Source organism: Rissa tridactyla, chromosome 14 (assembly GCF_028500815.1).
Source record: "Rissa tridactyla isolate bRisTri1 chromosome 14, bRisTri1.patW.cur.20221130, whole genome shotgun sequence".
Classification (NCBI taxonomy): domain Eukaryota; kingdom Metazoa; phylum Chordata; class Aves; order Charadriiformes; family Laridae; genus Rissa; species Rissa tridactyla.
In genome coordinates this window covers 1,650,745-1,668,727 of record NC_071479.1, presented here as the reverse complement: position 1 = coordinate 1,668,727, position 17,983 = coordinate 1,650,745, and the positions used below count along the sequence as shown (strand labels likewise).

At 42.1% G+C, this 17,983-nt stretch overlaps 2 protein-coding genes across 12 annotated transcripts in view; both read left to right on the top strand.

Annotated features, from left to right (window-relative positions):
- CCDC180 (coiled-coil domain containing 180) overlaps positions 1-6,953 on the top strand; it is a 28,976-nt gene extending 22,023 nt beyond the window's left edge. For 3 of the 4 annotated variants that reach the window (XM_054220489.1, XM_054220487.1, XM_054220486.1), the window contains 5 exons: positions 188-325; positions 1,353-1,464; positions 1,708-1,813; positions 2,382-2,520; positions 3,913-4,252. In XM_054220489.1, the coding sequence (XP_054076464.1) occupies positions 188-325; positions 1,353-1,464; positions 1,708-1,813; positions 2,382-2,520; positions 3,913-4,044 (627 nt within the window). In that variant the 3' untranslated portion in view covers positions 4,045-4,252. Of the gene's footprint in view, positions 1-187; positions 326-1,352; positions 1,465-1,707; positions 1,814-2,381; positions 2,521-3,912; positions 4,253-6,822 lie in introns of those variants that run through there. The other variant, XM_054220488.1, reaches the window with a different exon arrangement.
- On the top strand, positions 6,879-17,978 carry LOC128917441 (globoside alpha-1,3-N-acetylgalactosaminyltransferase 1-like). Of its 8 annotated transcripts, none has more exons than XM_054220546.1 (7): positions 6,879-7,010; positions 7,762-7,877; positions 8,640-8,702; positions 10,030-10,080; positions 10,179-10,214; positions 12,260-12,394; positions 12,853-17,978. In XM_054220546.1, exons 2-7 carry the CDS (start codon positions 7,816-7,818, stop codon positions 13,535-13,537), a joined length of 1,032 nt encoding a protein of 343 aa, XP_054076521.1. In that variant the 5' UTR covers positions 6,879-7,010; positions 7,762-7,815; the 3' UTR covers positions 13,538-17,978. The 8 variants fall into 8 exon arrangements, with proteins under 8 accessions (XP_054076521.1, XP_054076518.1, XP_054076520.1 ...); XM_054220543.1 differs by having other exon boundaries at positions 6,891-7,010; positions 7,762-7,778; positions 9,896-10,080; positions 10,156-10,214; XM_054220545.1 differs by lacking the exon at positions 6,879-7,010 and adding an exon at positions 8,984-9,077 and having other exon boundaries at positions 7,760-7,877.
- Positions 17,979-17,983: the final 5 nt, after the last annotated feature.

The window sequence follows — 17,983 nt, the reverse complement described above, 5'->3', positions numbered from 1 at the left end:
AGATAGAGGCCCTGCTCTCCAGCAGAAAGGCAATTTGGTATATATTTATTGCACTGCCAGGTTTATCTGTAGACAGCCACGGAATACACTAAGTTGTCTTTCTGAGTATTTTTATACTTCTTTCTTACTATGATTTAATTGCACATTCTTTACAGAAGGCATTTCTTTGTTATGTATTTACTTAAAGGCTGTGCACAAGAATCGATTACGTCCCTCTCTGGGACATCCAGACAACTTACCTCACCTGGACGCTTTGTGCCAAGCAGAAATAAAAAGGCAAAAAGAGCAAGCTGATGGTATTCGTCTCAACACACAGATGCTGCAGGTAACTGGAAAGCCATTCCACAATATGAACTTGGATGTTGCATTTGGAAAGGAGAGTAGATCTTGGATACATTTTTCCTCCCCATCAAAAGTAAACTGGAAAATGTTTTCAGTTTTAGGCAATCCCGTTCATATATCTTTTAACTTTAAGTCATGCATTATCAGCATTAGACCAATAAATACATACACACATGCATAGATTTATTGTGGAACTAGCTAATCTTTTGTATCATTCATAGAACATACTGAGGAAGAGATGACATATCTTAATGGTAGAACTATTGGATATAAGTCTAAATTGCGAGCAACAGTGACATCCTCTGGTTAGTTATATTACTTTGCCAACAACAGACGCCTGGAAAGGTTCCTTCTATCTGCGTTTCATTAGTGCAAATAATTGACATTTTTCTACACAAGATTAAAAACTGGAATAAGCATAATTTTACAGGAGAGATTCAGGAATCAAAACTCTTTTTCCTCTCCATCCTCTAGGGTTATTGAAGGTCAGTTCCCCAGTATTAAAGCTCTTTTTTTACTTCTCTCATGCCACTTAATCAAAATTCTATACTGTCTGCAGAGCATATATATTTTTAATTCTGAAGTAATATTTTCTTCTCCTCTTAGCTCTGCATACACACACAAAAGCCCACATACCCTGTTTTAGAATAATACCTGGTCAAAGCACTTCCACCCAAAGTACCCATATTCCAAAATGGCCTTTGCTTTGGGCGAAAGGATGCATTTACAGGTGCATTCATCAGGTTTAGATGCTTAACACAAATATACAGCTACTGGGAACTATGCAGAGAACTCTAAAGCTTTTTGTATTTTACCTTAGGTATCGGGTAGTGTTGAGAATACTACAGAGAGGCACTTTTATGTGCAACTTAGACCTTATGTCTGTTATCTGCAGCTGTTGCAAAATGTCAAGGTTGGATACTTGCGTAGTTCTTTCGGAGATAAACTAAACGAAGAGGAGATCGAATTATCACAGGAATTTCTCTCACTTGTCTCCAATATCCCAACAGGACTGTGTTGCTGAGTGTGCTCAGAGCTTTGTTTCTGCACTAGCTGCCTTCACCGAAAAGCTGCTTCTGGAATTAGATGAAAGTATCACGGTTAACGATGTACAAGTAGCAAGTAAGTAAAGAAGAGATTGCTTGTTCAGGCCTCCAGTTCCTTCTCAAAGATTGCAGCAGACTATCCCTAGGAAGAGGAGACTTTTATGTGCTATGGTAATTTAAATTGAAAGATTTGCACGATCAAGCATGCAGAGCTATTTCTTGAAAGTGAAGAGCATCTAGCTGCTTGCAGTTACTTCAAAGCAATGCTATTACTGCCACTGTTTTGTTGCTGCTGAGTCTATCTTCTATTATCTCCCAGAAATTGATATACCAAGAGAGAAGACATCCACTTTAATCCGTCGTAAACAAGCAGGACTTCCTCTAGAAATCTCTGAAGTTCAGCAGTTAATTGACCGTGGGAGCAGGTAATATTTGAAGATACTGAACACTGTTCTATGTAATTTCTCTTCTTTAAACTGGTATCAGAAACTGTCCTCATAGTTTTTTGCTGCCTTGTTGAAACTGCTGAACACTATGTTCATCATTAGTGATGTCCTTTAACCAGCTATGGGGCAGTTTGGGTGGGTAAATGATCTTAAAGAGAGAATAGCAATGTATCCAAATAAATAAAAGTGAATTATCTATTATATTGTAAAGCAATACAATTTCAGTATTATTGCTATGCTACTTTGTTAGCCAGTATTTTTCATTTCAACACTTTCAAATCTATGAATATACTGTTTATTTTCACTCAGAAGATATGAATTATATTTACTGTGCAAAAATCCTGAAGTTTTAAAAGAATAGTTTGTTGTACTCAATAGTTTGTTGTACTAAAAAGTTTGTTGTACACTAATTGGGTAATCCTTTTGTGGAGATTAAAAAACACATTTAATCTTTTGTACTTTAAGTGCAAGTAACATGAATTAGTATAGTCTGCTCTTGTATCTAACTTTCTCACGTGTTTTTTTTTTTGTTTGTTTTTTTTTAAAGGACTTGGCCAGGAATACCCATGACTGCTCTTACAGACAATTCAGACTATATCCTTTGCAGAGAAACTGCGTCAGTTACAACAGCGAAGACTACGCTGGGCCACGTAGCAGCAGTAGAAGCAAGAGATGCGGCGTATAAGGTTGGTCTGTGGGAAAGGATTGTGAGTGGGGCTGCTGCTGTTGTGGATTTGCTTTGTTAAGAAAAGTATAGCTATGTATAAGTTTTTAATATACACGGTGTTTTCAGATCTTAAAGCCGTATTAACCATGTGCAGAAATCCTCTCTCATGTCCGTTTCTTTGTGATGTTGTCAAAAGCAGACAGTTGGTTTCTCAGGGAGCCCTCTCACTCAGATACATTACAATGGGGAATTGTTTCAGCAGAGAAGCACGGATGGTGTCAGAAACAGAACACTTCATGCATTTCAGCAGCATCACAATACAAAAAGTAGCTGCTGCCACAATGCCGTTTCAATACTGCTTGCTTTCACTCACCTTTCTTTCTAAAGCCTGCAGGTCTAGCCTTAGATCACAAAGGCTGATTTTTCCATAAAAGGTGAAGCTCTGTAAGATACTTACATCCTGAACCATCACAGATCATTGTTTCCACCATAAAAATGATCACTCTTTCTTCACTAAGTCTGCTAGCAGAATGAGCACATTCCAGACAGGTCTGAGACTCTGCCTGGCACTGACGATAGCTTGTGAAACAGTAGTGTTCAGAACTTAGGAGAATATTCTTACAGTAAATAATTTGGAAATAAATGGTCAGAATTTATGCATCTCGTCCTGGAAATAATTGTACTGCCTGCCAGTGAACTGAATTAATTTTTCAAATATATATTTTTATTGGGAAATATAAAATACACTGTCAACAATGGCAAATGCCATCAAAACTATAAATTTGCATGAGTGTTTTATGTATCTAGTTATGGTACCTAAGCACTGGTTACAGTACAGTTTTGAAGTGAACGTAGTTTGTCAGCAGGGTGTGATACAGCAAATGCATGCCACAGATATTTTCTGAATGTATGTTGCATTAAAAATACAGTATTTTATGTTTTGGAGCATGGACTCTTCAATTAAGGTGCCTTGAAGTTTTCATAGTAGTCTACAAGTTTCTGTTTAGGTGAAATACCTTTTTAGCAGCTTTGTAATAGTTCAGTTCATACTTGTGACTTAGAATGCACTCTGCCTCTTGCTGGAACTTCTGTGTTTGAGATGCATGCTCTCCTCTCTCTTCTCTAGAGGAGGCAGCTCTTTAATCTTAGGAGCTAATGGAAGTCAGATGAAGATCTTGCATTTTTAACAAAATTTAAATATTGCAGATAATTTAGTTTCAGAATTCTTTAAAAGGAACACAGAAGGAAGGCAGTGAATAATTCATTGTCCATATAGTTCTGTTGTCAAAGGCAGAAAATAAGTGGCCTGTATGCAATCTTCTGATACAGTGGATCAGGACCTGGATTTAGACAAAATAAAATTATACTTCATCACTACCAATTTTACCCTTTGTTGTTGTTGTTCATACAGAAATACAAATGTAAACTTGAGCAGCAGTTTGCCCAGATCAAGGAAGAAAGTACAGCTCAGCTGCTGGCAATCCAGCATTGGGAAGAATGGTGGAAACAATCCATCCAGAAGATTAAGCAACTCTATACATGAGCTCAATCAACAATCAAATCTTGCTGATGTCCTTCTGATCATTGTTGGTGTAAACTGACAAGTTTGTACTAATGTCAGTGATTTAGTCCAACAGGATTGTCTATTTTTTGTTTTTTAAATTTCTGTTGCACTGAACAAGTGCAATGGTGAAAGGAGCTATTTTTTGCCTCCTGAAATAAAAAATCTGACGAATGTGCTGTAAATGAAATGTAAACTCTGTGCAGTGCTTCCTAGTTGGATCTCAGCCAGAGTAAAATTAACTCATTATGGTTCTGGCTGGAATAGGAGAATCTGGAAAGCTGGGAGCCCAAGCAGTGGATTTGTACGGAAGTTCACGTTCTAGACTCGGGCATGATTGAGTGTGCCTGTGTCGTGGCACAGTTATAACGGTTAAATGCAGCCTGTTTAATAATGGAGTCCAGCAAGGAAACTTTTTCTTCAGTGCAGATGAAGCCCTTCCCACGGATATCCTCTCTTTCTTCACATTGTGAATGACACTGTACTCGCAGCTCACTACTTCAGTTTTAGGAATATGAAAAACAGGTTTAGAAATCCAAAATAGTTGATCTGCAAAGAATATTTTCCACAGAATGGTCTACAAGTGAGGTATTTATCTGCAATCCAGAATGCTTTCCAAGGCAGGGCTTGAAAATAAAGTACTGCTTTGTTCTGGGAGGTCAAGCGAGTTCATTTGGGAGTAATATAGTTACTTTCAACCATTTGCTTTTAAAAAACTCTCTGAACAAATTCAAGGAACCTGATAACTATTAAAACTGCTTTAGCTGTTTTTCCGTTTGTTAGGAGATTCTGTCACTAACTGCAACCACATCTATTTCATTTTTGTTTGCATTCGTTGTGAGCCCTAGAGTTGTAAATCAGTTGAGGACAAATACGGTAAAAGTCAAAGAGATAGTTTTAGATGCAAGGAGATGTTCCAGACTCATCTGGCTCCAGTGTTCTTGCAGATTTGTAACAGAGAGATTGAAGCAAGGGGGGAATGCATCAGCTGTGCTCCTAATGATGCAATATTTCAAAATATGTGTATTACTTTTCCTGAGGGATTAGATGTTTACTCTGTAAAGACACATGGAAGAACACTATGCCTATTAAAACAGCTGAAACTGCACTAAAATAATCAGAACGCCCATGTTTTCTTTTATTTTGTGTTAACTGTACTATTAAATTTGAGGATAACTTTTATTCTCCTTTCTTCTATCTGTTCCTTATCCTCTGTCCTTCCCCATCACCCAAGTGCTATGCTCTCTCTCTCAGTACGCCATGGCGATAAGCGCATGAGGATGGTCAGGTGCAGGAAATGAGAATCCCCAGGAGACTATCTGCAAAGTGGTACTGTCTTATGTTTTCATTTATGCTTTGGGAGAAAATTTTCAGAGGATGTTTATGAAATTGAAGAGTGGTATCAAGCTGGGAGGGGCTCAAGCACCACAGAAAATAGAATTCAGTCAACGCTTGATGTTTTAGAAAAACAAATACCCTGAAAATGGAGTACGGTTCCATAAAGTCAAGTACAAGGTTTTGTATGTCATAGACCTGGCTAGGAGAGGTTCCGTAGGAAAGATGTGTGGATTACATTTGGCCACCAACTGAATGTCATCACCGTGCTGTGTTCTTGCAAAGTAGGCAAGTGTCATACAGGAATGTATGAACTGTCACGGCACTTCAGTTTTGTGGGGTAATCCTGCTTTACTCAATACTGCTGAGGGCTCAGCAGAAGTACTTGGTTTGGGTTTGGCACCACATTTCATGAGAATGGACTGATTAGAGATCAAACAACTGACAGAAATAATCAATCACGTGTCTTGAAGTTAACAATCTACAAAGAAAGATTGAAGGAGTTGTGGTGGTTGAGCTCACAGAATCGAATAGGGAAGGAAACATCATAAAACTTCAGATGCGTAAAGGGAACCTCCAGGTGCATGAACACTGCCATGAAAAGGCACAGACCTAAACTGCAGCGAGTGAGATCCTGGTTGGAAATGAGGAAGCCTCGTGATGTGAAGGACAGTAAAGCATTGGCATAGGTTGCCTCCCCACCCTATCTCTAGCCATCTCTCAAAGAACGATTGAAAAGCAACTGTTTGAACCCCCCTCTGCACACTTGTCCATTTTGCGTTTGCCAAAGGCATCATGCACAAGGTCAGATACGTGGCACTGGAAAATCCTGGCCTTGGTGTCACAGCTCTTATTACAGAATTAGCACAGGAATTAGATAAAACTAGTGAAAGCATAGGATAACAGCTGGAGGGGAAAAGCTGGTTGCAAATCCTTCTACATTTGTGGATCTGCAGCATTTTTAGGCAAGAATCCAGAACTGCTCAGCATGAATCCATGAAGGCTTTAAATGGTAGAAGGCCTTGAGATAATTTTTTTTAAGTTTTTTTCTGTCTTTTTTTTTTTTTTTTAAGTGGGGTTTTGTGGTGCTTCTTGGTGAAAGCTGATTAGATTGGTTGACAGGAAAGTGAGGAAGAAGCACCAGAGCAGATTTCTATATGGCATGATAAAGCAAATTAAAGAACATTTTGCTACATGTGTTTTAATAACCAAAGAAATTGAAGTGGGAAAATCACCACTGACTTTTCAGATCCATTGTCACTGTTGTGTGCCTTACCAAGGGCTAGGGCAGAAAAGATCTCTGTGATGCTTACTTCGGCCTCCCCTAAAGAAGCACCCTGCACCGGTTCCTCCCACCAACATCAGTGCTACTGACTGTCTATAAATAGGACTTTGACAAACAGCCTTACTTTTTTTTTCCCCCAGGCTCCAGTCACATGCTAGAAAGTGCTTTCCTCTAACTCAGACTGCATTACAGTCCCCACAGCAGCAGCCTGGAAAGGCCTGCTTTGCAGAAGAGCCCTTTACGTGGACACAGAGGATGCTGCGGAGACGGAAGTGAGCTTGCACACGAGAGACTCATCTGCAGCACCACAGCCCTGTGTTCACTAAAGGTAATAATGAACGTAGCCTGTAACAATGTGCTTGTAACAAGCCCCTTTGGAGGCCACATGCAAAGGCTTTGTGCGTTTGTCACAGGGCCCGTGGTTCATGCTCTGGGAACCTTTACTTCTCTGTGAACAGAAAAGGGATTAATTTGAGCTTTAAGGTGAGACAGCTGAGCTAGGGAAGTTGATTTTTATGGCTGTTGAAAAGGGAGTAATTTCTTTGACTTACAGAGAAATACTGTTACCAAATATGCATTATTATTGTCATGTAATGTTTCTTTGCTTGTATCGGACCTCAGTTTACCTTTCTTCTACATGCACCTTTGGAGGGAGCTGTCTCTGGCAGTTACTTTTGTGAAAGATGGGGTTTATCAGCTAAAATGGTAATTGTATTAGCTCTTCATATCACCTGATCTGATTTGTTTTGGTGAGTTTATTAAATTGCAAAGGGTGTGTGCTTTAGACGAATAAGTGGAATATACAGAAACTAGAATCAAATCAAAAAGGCTCCCCACGCACTTATAACTGTGATTAGATCTCACTGAAATGGAGAGGTTTCTCAAACGGTTTACAGGAACTGTCTCAGTGATAACTGGCCTGGCTTTTACAGTCTGGTTCCTTTGGCGTTCCTGATTTCAGAAAGACTGAATTAAAATGAAACTGCTTGGGGAACCTCATGCTTCTATAATAAAATAATCCTTTTCTCTTATAGTGAGATATTTATAGCCAATTTCCCTTGCTTTTTTGTTCTTTGCAGATTGAAAGCTGCTGGGAGTAAGTGGTTGCCCTTCCTTCTTCTATTCTAGAAGACATGATTTCCAGGAGAGTGTTAGGGTCTCTTCTCTGTCTGTCTGTTGTTACTGTGTTTATCTGGTAAGCATTTGCTGGCAAGCTTGGTCATATTTAAAACATCCTGCCTATGTCTATGCTGTGGTAAAAACCACAGCAGCAGAAAAATATGAGCAGTGCATTTTATGGAAAGTCCCCGTTAGAGCTGTAAGAAAGAAGAGTAATGCGTACAATACGCGAAGTAACACTAGTAGAGGGAGAAGCCTCTGAAGGGAGAGAGAAAAAAAGACCAGTTGTGTCTAAATTACAGTGCTAACACTGTATCTGACTCACAAACAAATGTTCAGGTACAGAATATTCCAGTTACGTTTCAGTTCAGGCCTTAAGAGATGATTACCTGTCTCTTCAAACAGTCCAAGCTTACTCCAGTGTAACTAGGGATAGCTTTGTAGCTATCAAACATTGTTGCTTTCAGACACTGAGAATGTTTGTAGCTTCAAGCATGCTAAATACTGAGTATGCCTTACAGATTCTCTTGAGCAAATTCAAACATTGTTTGAAAGGAGTCTGAGATCAAACATTTCTATTAACTATTAAATTATTAATTATTAATTGTTAAAATAGTCTTAATTCCACTCGTTTTGTCCTGAGCTTCCCATTTATGCCTTAGCAGCAATATATTACATCAAAATGTGAACACACTGGCTCCTACGCGAATTAGTAAAGTAGACAATCAGTTAGCTAGAGTTACTTCTCAAAATCGGTGCCAGATTCTGAGATCTTGGAAAATCCTAGGAAGATATCTTTCAACATTACTGATCTTAAAATGTTTCTTTGCTATCCCAGGATTACAGTCGGGAATGGAAAAGTACGCTACCTCCCATATTACCTTCCTTGCCCGGAAATCTTGTAAGTGTCCCATTTTGTATGTAATTAATAACACAGATCATTGTTACAGGAGCTGTACTTCACTGACAGTATAAGTAGTTATTAACAAGTAGTCACTTGTTCTTTATTTTATGCAATGATGAATCTGTAATTAGTCAGTCTCTTAAAACTACATGGCTCTAACGCAAACTTGTCTGCTTGCCCTTCAGGACAGCGCTGTATTTGTACAGCGTGAGTGAGGCCTTGTCTATTGCGGATCACAGAGGCCGTGACTAACAGGTTAACATTGGCTTTGTTATCAGGGTGTAATTACACACGTGCACGTGTACACACAGGATCTCACTGTGCTTTGAGACGTGGATCAAGTATCCCAGCTCACAAGATGGAGAAACACAGGTCAGAGAGGTGACATGAACGATCCTATAAGGAGTTCTGTCAGAGTTAGAAATAATCCCCCAGTCTCCTAATCGTGTTCATCTTCTTCACTTTATGATCTGTGCTTTTCACTTGCTTTATGAATGTATTTGCGTTGTGGCAGCACTTGAGTCATGAACCAGAAGCCTATTTTGAACAAAAAGAAAGGGAAGATGCTTCCCCAGAAATCTTACAGTTTAAGGGGTCAGCTTCATTGCATCACACAAGCTAATGTACAGATAGCTGACTTAGCATTGGTCCTAAAATCTGCCTCAAAACTGCATAAAAGAGAATTCACACTGTGGAGGAACAGGTTATATGGCCTAAGTGACTTCACTGCCATATCCGACCGTAACTGTAACATGACAAGCCACGGCTTTTCCCATCCTTTGTCATGACCTACTAATCTTGTAAAAACAAAACAAAAAGATGCAAATAGGAAAGGTGATTTCTTACAGAAGCATTCTGATTATTTCAAGTCATTAAAAAACATTGTGTGTAGTAAGATGCTTATTTCTGTGAATGCTGTTTAAAGTGTGATATATTTCAGGTAGTTCAGCCCTCCGGGTGAACAGGAACAGGTATGCAGGGAATGCAGCACGTATGTGACCAGAAGTGGCAGTCCCCAGCAAGCATGTGCTTCCCTTGATTTTCACCCCTAAACTCTGACTTGACTTGCCTAGACGTGGAGAGCTGCCAGTTTCTCTCTGTCCCTGTTCTGTTGTGTGCTGTTTCCAAAGTGTTACTCGCCTGACAGCCCTTGAAGGGGCGTACAGGCAGCGTCTAACTCTCTGTACCAGGCAGAGTAGCGTCCGCAGCAGCTGGAGCGAGAACTTGGACAGCTGTCGGTACACCAGCAGGTCCTGAAACTGAACCAGGTTCTTGTTTTTGGAAAAGTATTACAATCCCTTTCTTTTCCTACCTCATCATGCAGCTCCATGAAACTCCAATATACAGAAGAGAAGCCAGTCCAGCTTTTTCCCCAGTAAGTACTGGCTTTTTATGTCCTGACCTTTCAACTGTTGTTCCTCTCTTCTGGGCATATTCGTGTATTATTCAGTGGATATTTCTTCCTTTTTACAGATTATTTTATCAGCAGCCAAGAGTGCTGGCTCCAGAGTAAGTTTCTTTGTTTGAACTTTGTTGTTTGTTTCTGCGGACTTTTTGATTTGGGTGCTCTGTGGCACTCACAGTTTCAAAGTCCTGGTACACACTGAACAGTACCTTGTTCCAAGAGAAGCGTAACCGTATGGGTATTCTACAGCTGTCTATGCTGCTATAAGGTAAAGTTTAGTCACTGTATACTGCTAACACACCTACTGTAAATTCCCAATTAAAACATTAGTACACACAGAGCCCTGTCTACGCGGTTGCTGCCAGGGCCGCCTCTTGGCATGGGAGAGATACAATAGCTGGAAGACAGTGAGAAATACCTTCTGGAACTGTGTCGTAATTGTTACCAGCTGTGGGAGAGCTTTGAATACATTTCAGGGCAAAATCAAGCAGGTGCCTTGTATGACCTTCAGCAATGGTTTCAGCTAACCTGCTGGATCATATGCTGGAACAAGTTGCAAGCACTCAGACAGACAAGTCTCTATGAGAAGCAGTCAAACCAGTGAGTTTAAACAGACACGGAAGGTTTCAGGCAGTTAAGAAGTGACTTAGGCCAACACTCCTTGGCAGCTCGAGTTTGTTAGTGGTCTCTGTTGGTCCAGCTTCTATGACCTGACTCTTACTTCTAGCAGTTCACCTTCAACAGCCACCATTCTTTTGCATGTTAGTAAACACACCCTGTTAGTGCGTATCCTGCTGTTTCAACAGGACATGCTGAATATTTCTCTCTTCCGTATTGCAATAAATTAATGTGAGAAATCAGCTAGTATATGCTGGACTAAATGAGGAGAGAATCATGTAGCTTTTAGTGCTCTGTGTCTTCTGAAGTGAGTTCACTAGCACGCACTGAGAGGATGCATACCATGGGAATGAGTCATTGGAAAACCCAGTGCAGCCCTGTAAAATGAAATTTAAAAAAGCCCTGCTTAGAGAAACAAACTTGCAGTTTTCCTTCTCTCTCTCCCCTCCTCCAAAACCAGATAATTAACCCAGAAAGAGAACAGTTCAGTTAGTTCATTTTCTACAAACCAAATTCTTTTTCCTGTATAATTTAATCTTTTAATCATATGGATTACTATAGGAGGGAGTGAAATTTTTATTCTCGTATGCATTCAGACTGAAAGTATTAAATCTGGGTTGAAAGTGTACTGCTGCCTCAGCTCCCCACAGGTCCCTGGGTTTGGTTTTTATGCTGTTATTGCCTTGGGACCATGTCAGAGGGGAAACTGCTTCAGTCTCCAAGTGTGCCCCTGTGCCATGCATGACAAATTTCATTAGCAGAGTGCTACAGATCACGGTCTGGGGCGAATGTGAGCGGGCTAGAGTAAATTACACATCATAAATGACATCTTGTTTTAAAATCAAAAGGGTAAGAAAGAAAACCTGAAAACAAAGCAGAAAGTTGAAATAGCATTGCATAGCTGTAATAGGGCATAATCAGACTCTGCTGCATGTATATTCAGTATTTCCGCTACCCACACAGCAGATTAAGGATTTTCTATAGCTTTGTTACACATTTGAATGCTGCCTCACGTACAGAATTTTAAATTATATCTGAATGTGTTAAAGCTATATATAAATACTGGAAAAAGAAACTTTCATGCCACAAGCTGTGTTTCAATAACACAGTAATGGGGTATATTTTTATAGTAATTTTCATATTATTACTTGTGTTTTAATCTGTATGTAGCAATATGCATCAGACTGATAGCAAATACACATAGCTTCTCATTCTGTGAGTTCAGTGGTCATTAAACTCCCCTCAGCAGAAAAGCCCCGTGAGCTTAAATGAGATTTTAGTAGATCCTCGGGTTTTGCCAATTCATTTAACAGTGCTTAATTTCATCCCAGGAACTGAAATGTCCATGCTTGGTAACCTTAAATAAGAGGGCAGGGGAAAAAGATCTGAAGAGAATACCATCCGTAATGAGTTAATGCTCATACTCACACTCTTCTTCTAGCTGCCTTTTTAGTGTTTCTTTCCTGTTTACTGGCCTTGAAACCAAAAGGAACAGTTACGTTTCATTAACATTCCCTTTCTTTTCCTTCAGGCGTCAGGATGTGCTGACAATCACGCCATGGCTGGCCCCCATCATCTGGGAAGGAACCTTCAATTCTGAGATCCTAGACGGTGCCTACAGGCCGCTGAATCTCACCATAGGGGTGACAGCCTTCGCCATTGGAAAGTAAGTGAACTACTCAGTGGGCCCAGTTCTTGGGTTGGTGTACTTCCTCTGTGGAAAGACCATTTTGGCTTTTGTTGTCTTCAGCAGAGCTGAAATCTGTCCCAATCTGTAGTAAACTTTTATGCTCGTGTGTCGTGTCCATAATCATGCAGGCCTATAAGATAATAGACTTGGCACCCAAGGTACCTGAAGCATGGTCAGTATTTTTGAGGAACTAGCATGTGTCTTGGGAATTAGAGCTATAGATAGGTAGTTGGTTGCTCAAAGCAGAGATAATCCACTTGTTCTTTGTCTTCCTCTGTACTTTACCTGTTGCATGTATAGCGTTTGCATCCTTGCAGCAATAGCTAGTCAATACTCTTCATCCCTTGTCATCTTCCATTCATTAAAGCACCCTTCATGATCCACCATGCGTCCCTTTGTCTATGCTGGGCTATTCACATGTTGTGTCTGCACAGATATACAAGGTTTGTGGGCCGCTTCTTGGAGTCAGCAGAGAAACATTTCATGAAAGGCTATCGAGTGAACTATTATATCTTCACTGACAACCCTGAGACAATTCCCAATGTCCAGCTGCAGCCCGGACGAAGGTTTGTCATTGTCCCCATCAAGAAATACCCTAGCTGGCAAGCGATCTCCATGCGCAGGATGGAGGCCATAAACAAGCACATAGCGGAGACCAGCCATCAGGAGGTGGACTACCTCTTCTGCCTGGACATTGACATGGTGTTCTACAATTCCTGGGGGCCTGAGACCCTGGGTGATACAGTAGCAGCCATACACCCTGGCTATTTCAATGTCCCTCGAAGCCAGTTCCCTTATGAGAGGAGGAGCTCTTCAGCAGCCTACATCCCTGATGGAGAAGGGGACTTCTACTACGGAGGAGCCGTGTTTGGAGGGCTGGTCAAGAAAGTTTATGAGTTCACCAGGACTTGCCACATGACCATTCTGACAGACAAAGCCAATGAGATCATGGCAGCCTGGCAGGAAGAAAGCCATCTCAACAGGCACTTCCTCTCCCACAAACCCTCCAAGGTTCTTTCTCCAGAGTATTTATGGGATGACAGGAAGCCAAAGCCCCCTGAAATTCACCTCATACGTTTCTCCAAAGTGGATAAGAACTACAAAGAGATAAGAGACTGACCACCTGATCCCTGAAGAGATGTTCTCCACACAACCAAACCCACTGAATATTAGCTCCCACAGAATATGCCCCACCATGAAGTTTTGTTCCCAGTGTGAACAAACTGAGAAAGGAACATGTGGATAGTTTCTCTGGAGAACAGGAGTCTTAATGCATTTCAGAAGCAGCAGCCAAAGTGGAGGTGAGAATGAGAAAGTTTCCAGGTTCCTAATCTTTGGAAATATAAGCATCCCACTTCAGGCTGCAGCACACAAAAAGGCACCCCAAAGGCCCATTATCAAATGCAAGGCTGTCCTTATAGCAAGGCTGCGGCGTGTTTTCTTGAGGCCTAGCAAAAACTTAGGAAGATCAAAACGGTATTTGACATTCCTGTGGAGAAGGAGAAGACCTAGAGTTTTAGTAAAGACCTTTTCACTTAAAAAAAAATATGAATTTGGCAGGGCAGTGAATTTTCATGCAGTGTGATTTAAAATCACACCCTTTATCAGGATCAGGAGGAAACTTGCACTCAGAGCAAGTTATCCCTGATTAGTTTATAGCAGAATTTCTTGGACCTTCTCAGAAGAGAGCTGAGAGCTGGTGCCAGCCATTACCAGTAAGAACCCTGGTCTGACAGGACAAATAGTGTGAATTCTTATAGCAATTATCTTCCAAATTCCAATCTGTGTTACGGAAACCTGCGTTTAGACAGAACTGGCACAGCTCAGACCCAGACTGAAATTCTTTGGGTTTATTTCGATCACAGATGTGCTCTGAACCTTTTCCCTGGTTCACGTGTCTCTGTAGATCATGTAATCTTTTCCAACACAGAAAATCTGGGATTGAGAGGTTCATGTTCCTATTCATTGCTTCAGTCCTTCCCAACTTTTCTAAGCTCCGTGAAGTAAATTGGCTAGAAGCTGCTGGAACCGACAGTAAGAGCTGATGCGTTTCCAGCAAACGGGGTGATTTCATTTTATAATGAAATGCTCTAGTGAAACTGTGAGTTCAGTCTAGAGCTAGAAGCAAGCTGGGGTTAACATTTTCTTTGTGTGAATGCGATGAGAAGCTGAACCAGGCATTTTGCAGCCTTTAAAGCCTGACAGCTCACTCGCGTGAACAGGCGAGGGGGGTTCAGACACAGGGGAACAGCCACGGCTTGCCAGTGACGACTGTATAATTGTCAACTGAGGTCACAGCATGGAGGTTCATGTGCCACCTCCCTTGCCGCAGCACGGCTGCCATAAACATCTCCTCTGTTATCTCCCGAGGCGTGCTACCAAAGGGCTGTGCGAGTCTGTGCCATGCTCTTTTAATGTCAGCAGGGAGAGAGAGCACAAGGAGCAGTGGGGAATGGCCATGCTGAGCGCTGCTGCCATGCTGTACGGCACGGAGAGGAGAAGCGGGGGTGAAAGGCTAAGCAGACTGTTTCTAAGGGAACAGTTTTTAAAAAAAAAAAAAAAAGGCTTATTTGTCAGAGAGAGAGAAAATGGGGAAGAGGTGCCTGACTGTTCTTGCTTCTCCTCACATGAGAAAATTGCTGTATGGCAGTGTATCAAGTATTCAAAGCTTTAGGGCCTCACCACTGATTGCAGATGAACTTAACGAGCCATTTCATTCCTGTGTGAGCAGGCTGAAAATGGCACTTGCCAGTGTCATTGTAGGCATTTCATCTTCCAGACGACTAATTAGAAAAGCTTTCACGGTATCCATAATATAGATAAGGTACACAAAATACCTCCAGCCCAAAACCCCCAGTGGCAGATGGGTCTGCTTTATCCCGCAAAGGGTCTGCCCTATTATATTTTCCCCAGACTGTTCTTAGTGCCGTGCTGCTGGAGGAAGATACCCCGCTTCATAACTAAACCAGAACTGAATCTCCCGTGAAGATGTCTGCGTTTGGTAACCAGGCAACTCAGTTAAGCCAAAAGGGTGAAGAAAGATCTTTATCCAAATATTTCCGAAAAGATATATTCTGACTGAAGCCAGGATTAATACTGTATATTTCTTACTCGTAAAACAGTTGTGTCTGAAGGCCATGACCGAAACCAGGGTCTCATTATGCCAGTTGCTATATATATATATACACGTATATGGATTCTTTTACAAGCCAGAAGGAACTGTCTAGTCTGATCTCCTGCACAGGACAAGCCAGATAAAATTATCTCCCAATGTCAGTATCAAGCTCACAATATATGGCTGGGCTGTGCTAGCTTAGAAAAGCCTTCAGACTCATTAAAAACGTGAAGTGATACAGCAGCCACAAGTCCACAGATCAGCTGTGCCAATGGCTAATTCCCCTTATGCCTTAATTCTGCTCTAAATTGGTCTGTGTTTGCAGCCTGTATTCGCAGCCGTTGGGCTTCATTCTGCCATACTAAATGACTTGAATTCCTGTGCAGGTGTTCATAGCCTATACGAAATCCACCATGAGAGGAAGTTCTCCAGCACAAATGTTGTGTGATAGAGAGTGGGCTATATTTCTGGGGTACCTGTTCTGAAAAACTTTTGTGAAAGGCTTGGTCTCCAGCTCTGCTTCCGACACCTTTTGGCTGAATCCAAGACCGTGTGATTGACGTGATAATGGCCTGATTTGTGCAGTGCCAAACATGTCTATTCTCCTGGCAGGCCCGCAGCTTCTCCCCGGGGGAAGGTCTTATGTCACGTTACCTGACACAGTTCTGCTCGACAGGGCTGTGATTTGAGGCAGTACCGAGAAACTCCCTATGTCTCCAGGGAGCAGCAGAATGTGACTGCAGAAACACACTCCCCAGTGCAGTGTGGGAGATGCTCCCTGAATCAGCTCATGCCCTCCTCTAATTAATGAAAGCCTGGACTTCTGTTGTCATCCCCTGCTGATTAATCCCCTTCCCCCAACTCCAGCGGCAAGCTTTCCTTCTCTCATGTGGATTGTGCAGCCTGAGACTTGTGGGCAGTGTGGCAGCTTCACAAGGACCTACTTTCTGATCTGAATTCCCCACCAGCATCCATTGCTCAGTGGGGAAACTGAGGCAGACAATTAGCAAGGGAGCAAATTGGCACTATTGCATCTGGGGTCTTCCTCCATTTGCTACAGGGGGTCAATGCCATCTCATGTGTCCCCGTGCAAAGGGAATTTGTACTTGGAAACACGCACATAGTACTGCATGAAAAGGGAATCACCACATGTAAATAAATCATCGGCCGATTTACACTGCCTGAGGATCTGATCGTGCTTTCGAGGTATTTCTGACTCAAGCCCTGTTTGTCCTTAACCAAGCCTCAGATCAGTAGCTTGTTGCCTTCCCAAGGGCCCCTTGTTCCATCCGTCCCTTTCTGCTCGGCTGGAACAGACTCATCATTCATTGTCCATCTAATTTAAGAACCCATCTGACAGGCTTTTTCTTTCCTTGTCCCAGCTGGTGACTTTCCTTTCCCCAAAGGGAAAACTTCTCTGGGGGACAAGATAGAGAAACTTCCAGCACCGAATATGATCCTAGGTGGGGACAGACCATGATCCTCTCGTTTCCCCGCTGATAGAACAAGAATCATTTCCACAAGGCCAGACTTGCACCCTTTTTCACTCCTGTTTGGATTTCCCTTAACCCTCCCACAGGTGCTGCTGCCTGACATTATTGACCAGAAATGTCATTTTGAACCACTTTGATGCGCAGCAATAGTTAGGAAAGGACTGGCCCAGTCAAACCTTCTCTGGGTGAGATCTGTGGCTGGGGGGCACGGAAATGAGATGGTCTTTGAGCAGGCACAGATGAGGAAGGGTAAGAACATCAGCTATTCCCCTGCACAAAACCAGCCTGGGGAATAGCTGTGTGCATCTGGCTGGTTTAACGCCACAAAAGCAGCACGGTGGTGGGAAGGAGCTGGAAGGCTGTGAGCTCCCTGCCGGAACGGCTGGTTTTAGTCTCCCACCCTTGTCTTACCTGTTTAGCCTGTGGCTTTCCAAGGAAGGGACTGTCCCTTGTTCTCTGTCCGCACGGGGACTAGTCGTGGTTGCTCACTGGTGAATGTGAGATACACAGAATGAGTTTCTTCCTCAGCAGGGGTTTGCTCTGGTCTCAAAGGGCAGCTCTAAGCACCAGGGTTACTATTTTCTCCACCCGCTGCTCTGCTTCACCTCACCGCCACAGCGAGTCCCCGTGGGATCCCCAGGGGTGAAACATGCGGAGAGCAACTCTCCAGGCGGAGTGACAATGACAGTGACGGGTGCTTTCAGGAACAGCAGGAACTGCAGAAGGAATTTGCAGGAGTGGGTTGCGCTTTACTCACACTAAATCCCCAATCCTGCAGTTCTGCTCCACACGTAGGTCCACACAATCAAATAATTTAGGAAAGCATTGCTAGCAAAACGCATCGAAGAAGTGACTTTTAAATGTCTGCCTACCCACCCGACTCCCTCCTTTCTCTAAGAGTAATGCTGTACTGACTTGACTTTTCTTGGGCTATATTTAGATTAAACATAGATTCAC

What these genes read in the sequence shown, in the direction of transcription:
- LOC128917441 (XM_054220543.1), top strand. Translation starts at nt 8,654, where the DNA reads ATGGAAAAGTACGCTACCTCCCATATTACCTTCCTTGCCCGGAAATCT. An exon ending in CTTCCTTGCCCGGAAATCTT is followed by an intron (nt 8,703 to 9,895) that starts GTAAGTGTCCCA and finishes TCTCTGTACCAG; the next exon opens with GCAGAGTAGCGTCCGCAGCA. An exon ending in CCAGTCCAGCTTTTTCCCCA is followed by an intron (nt 10,081 to 10,155) that starts GTAAGTACTGGC and finishes TGTATTATTCAG; the next exon opens with TGGATATTTCTTCCTTTTTA.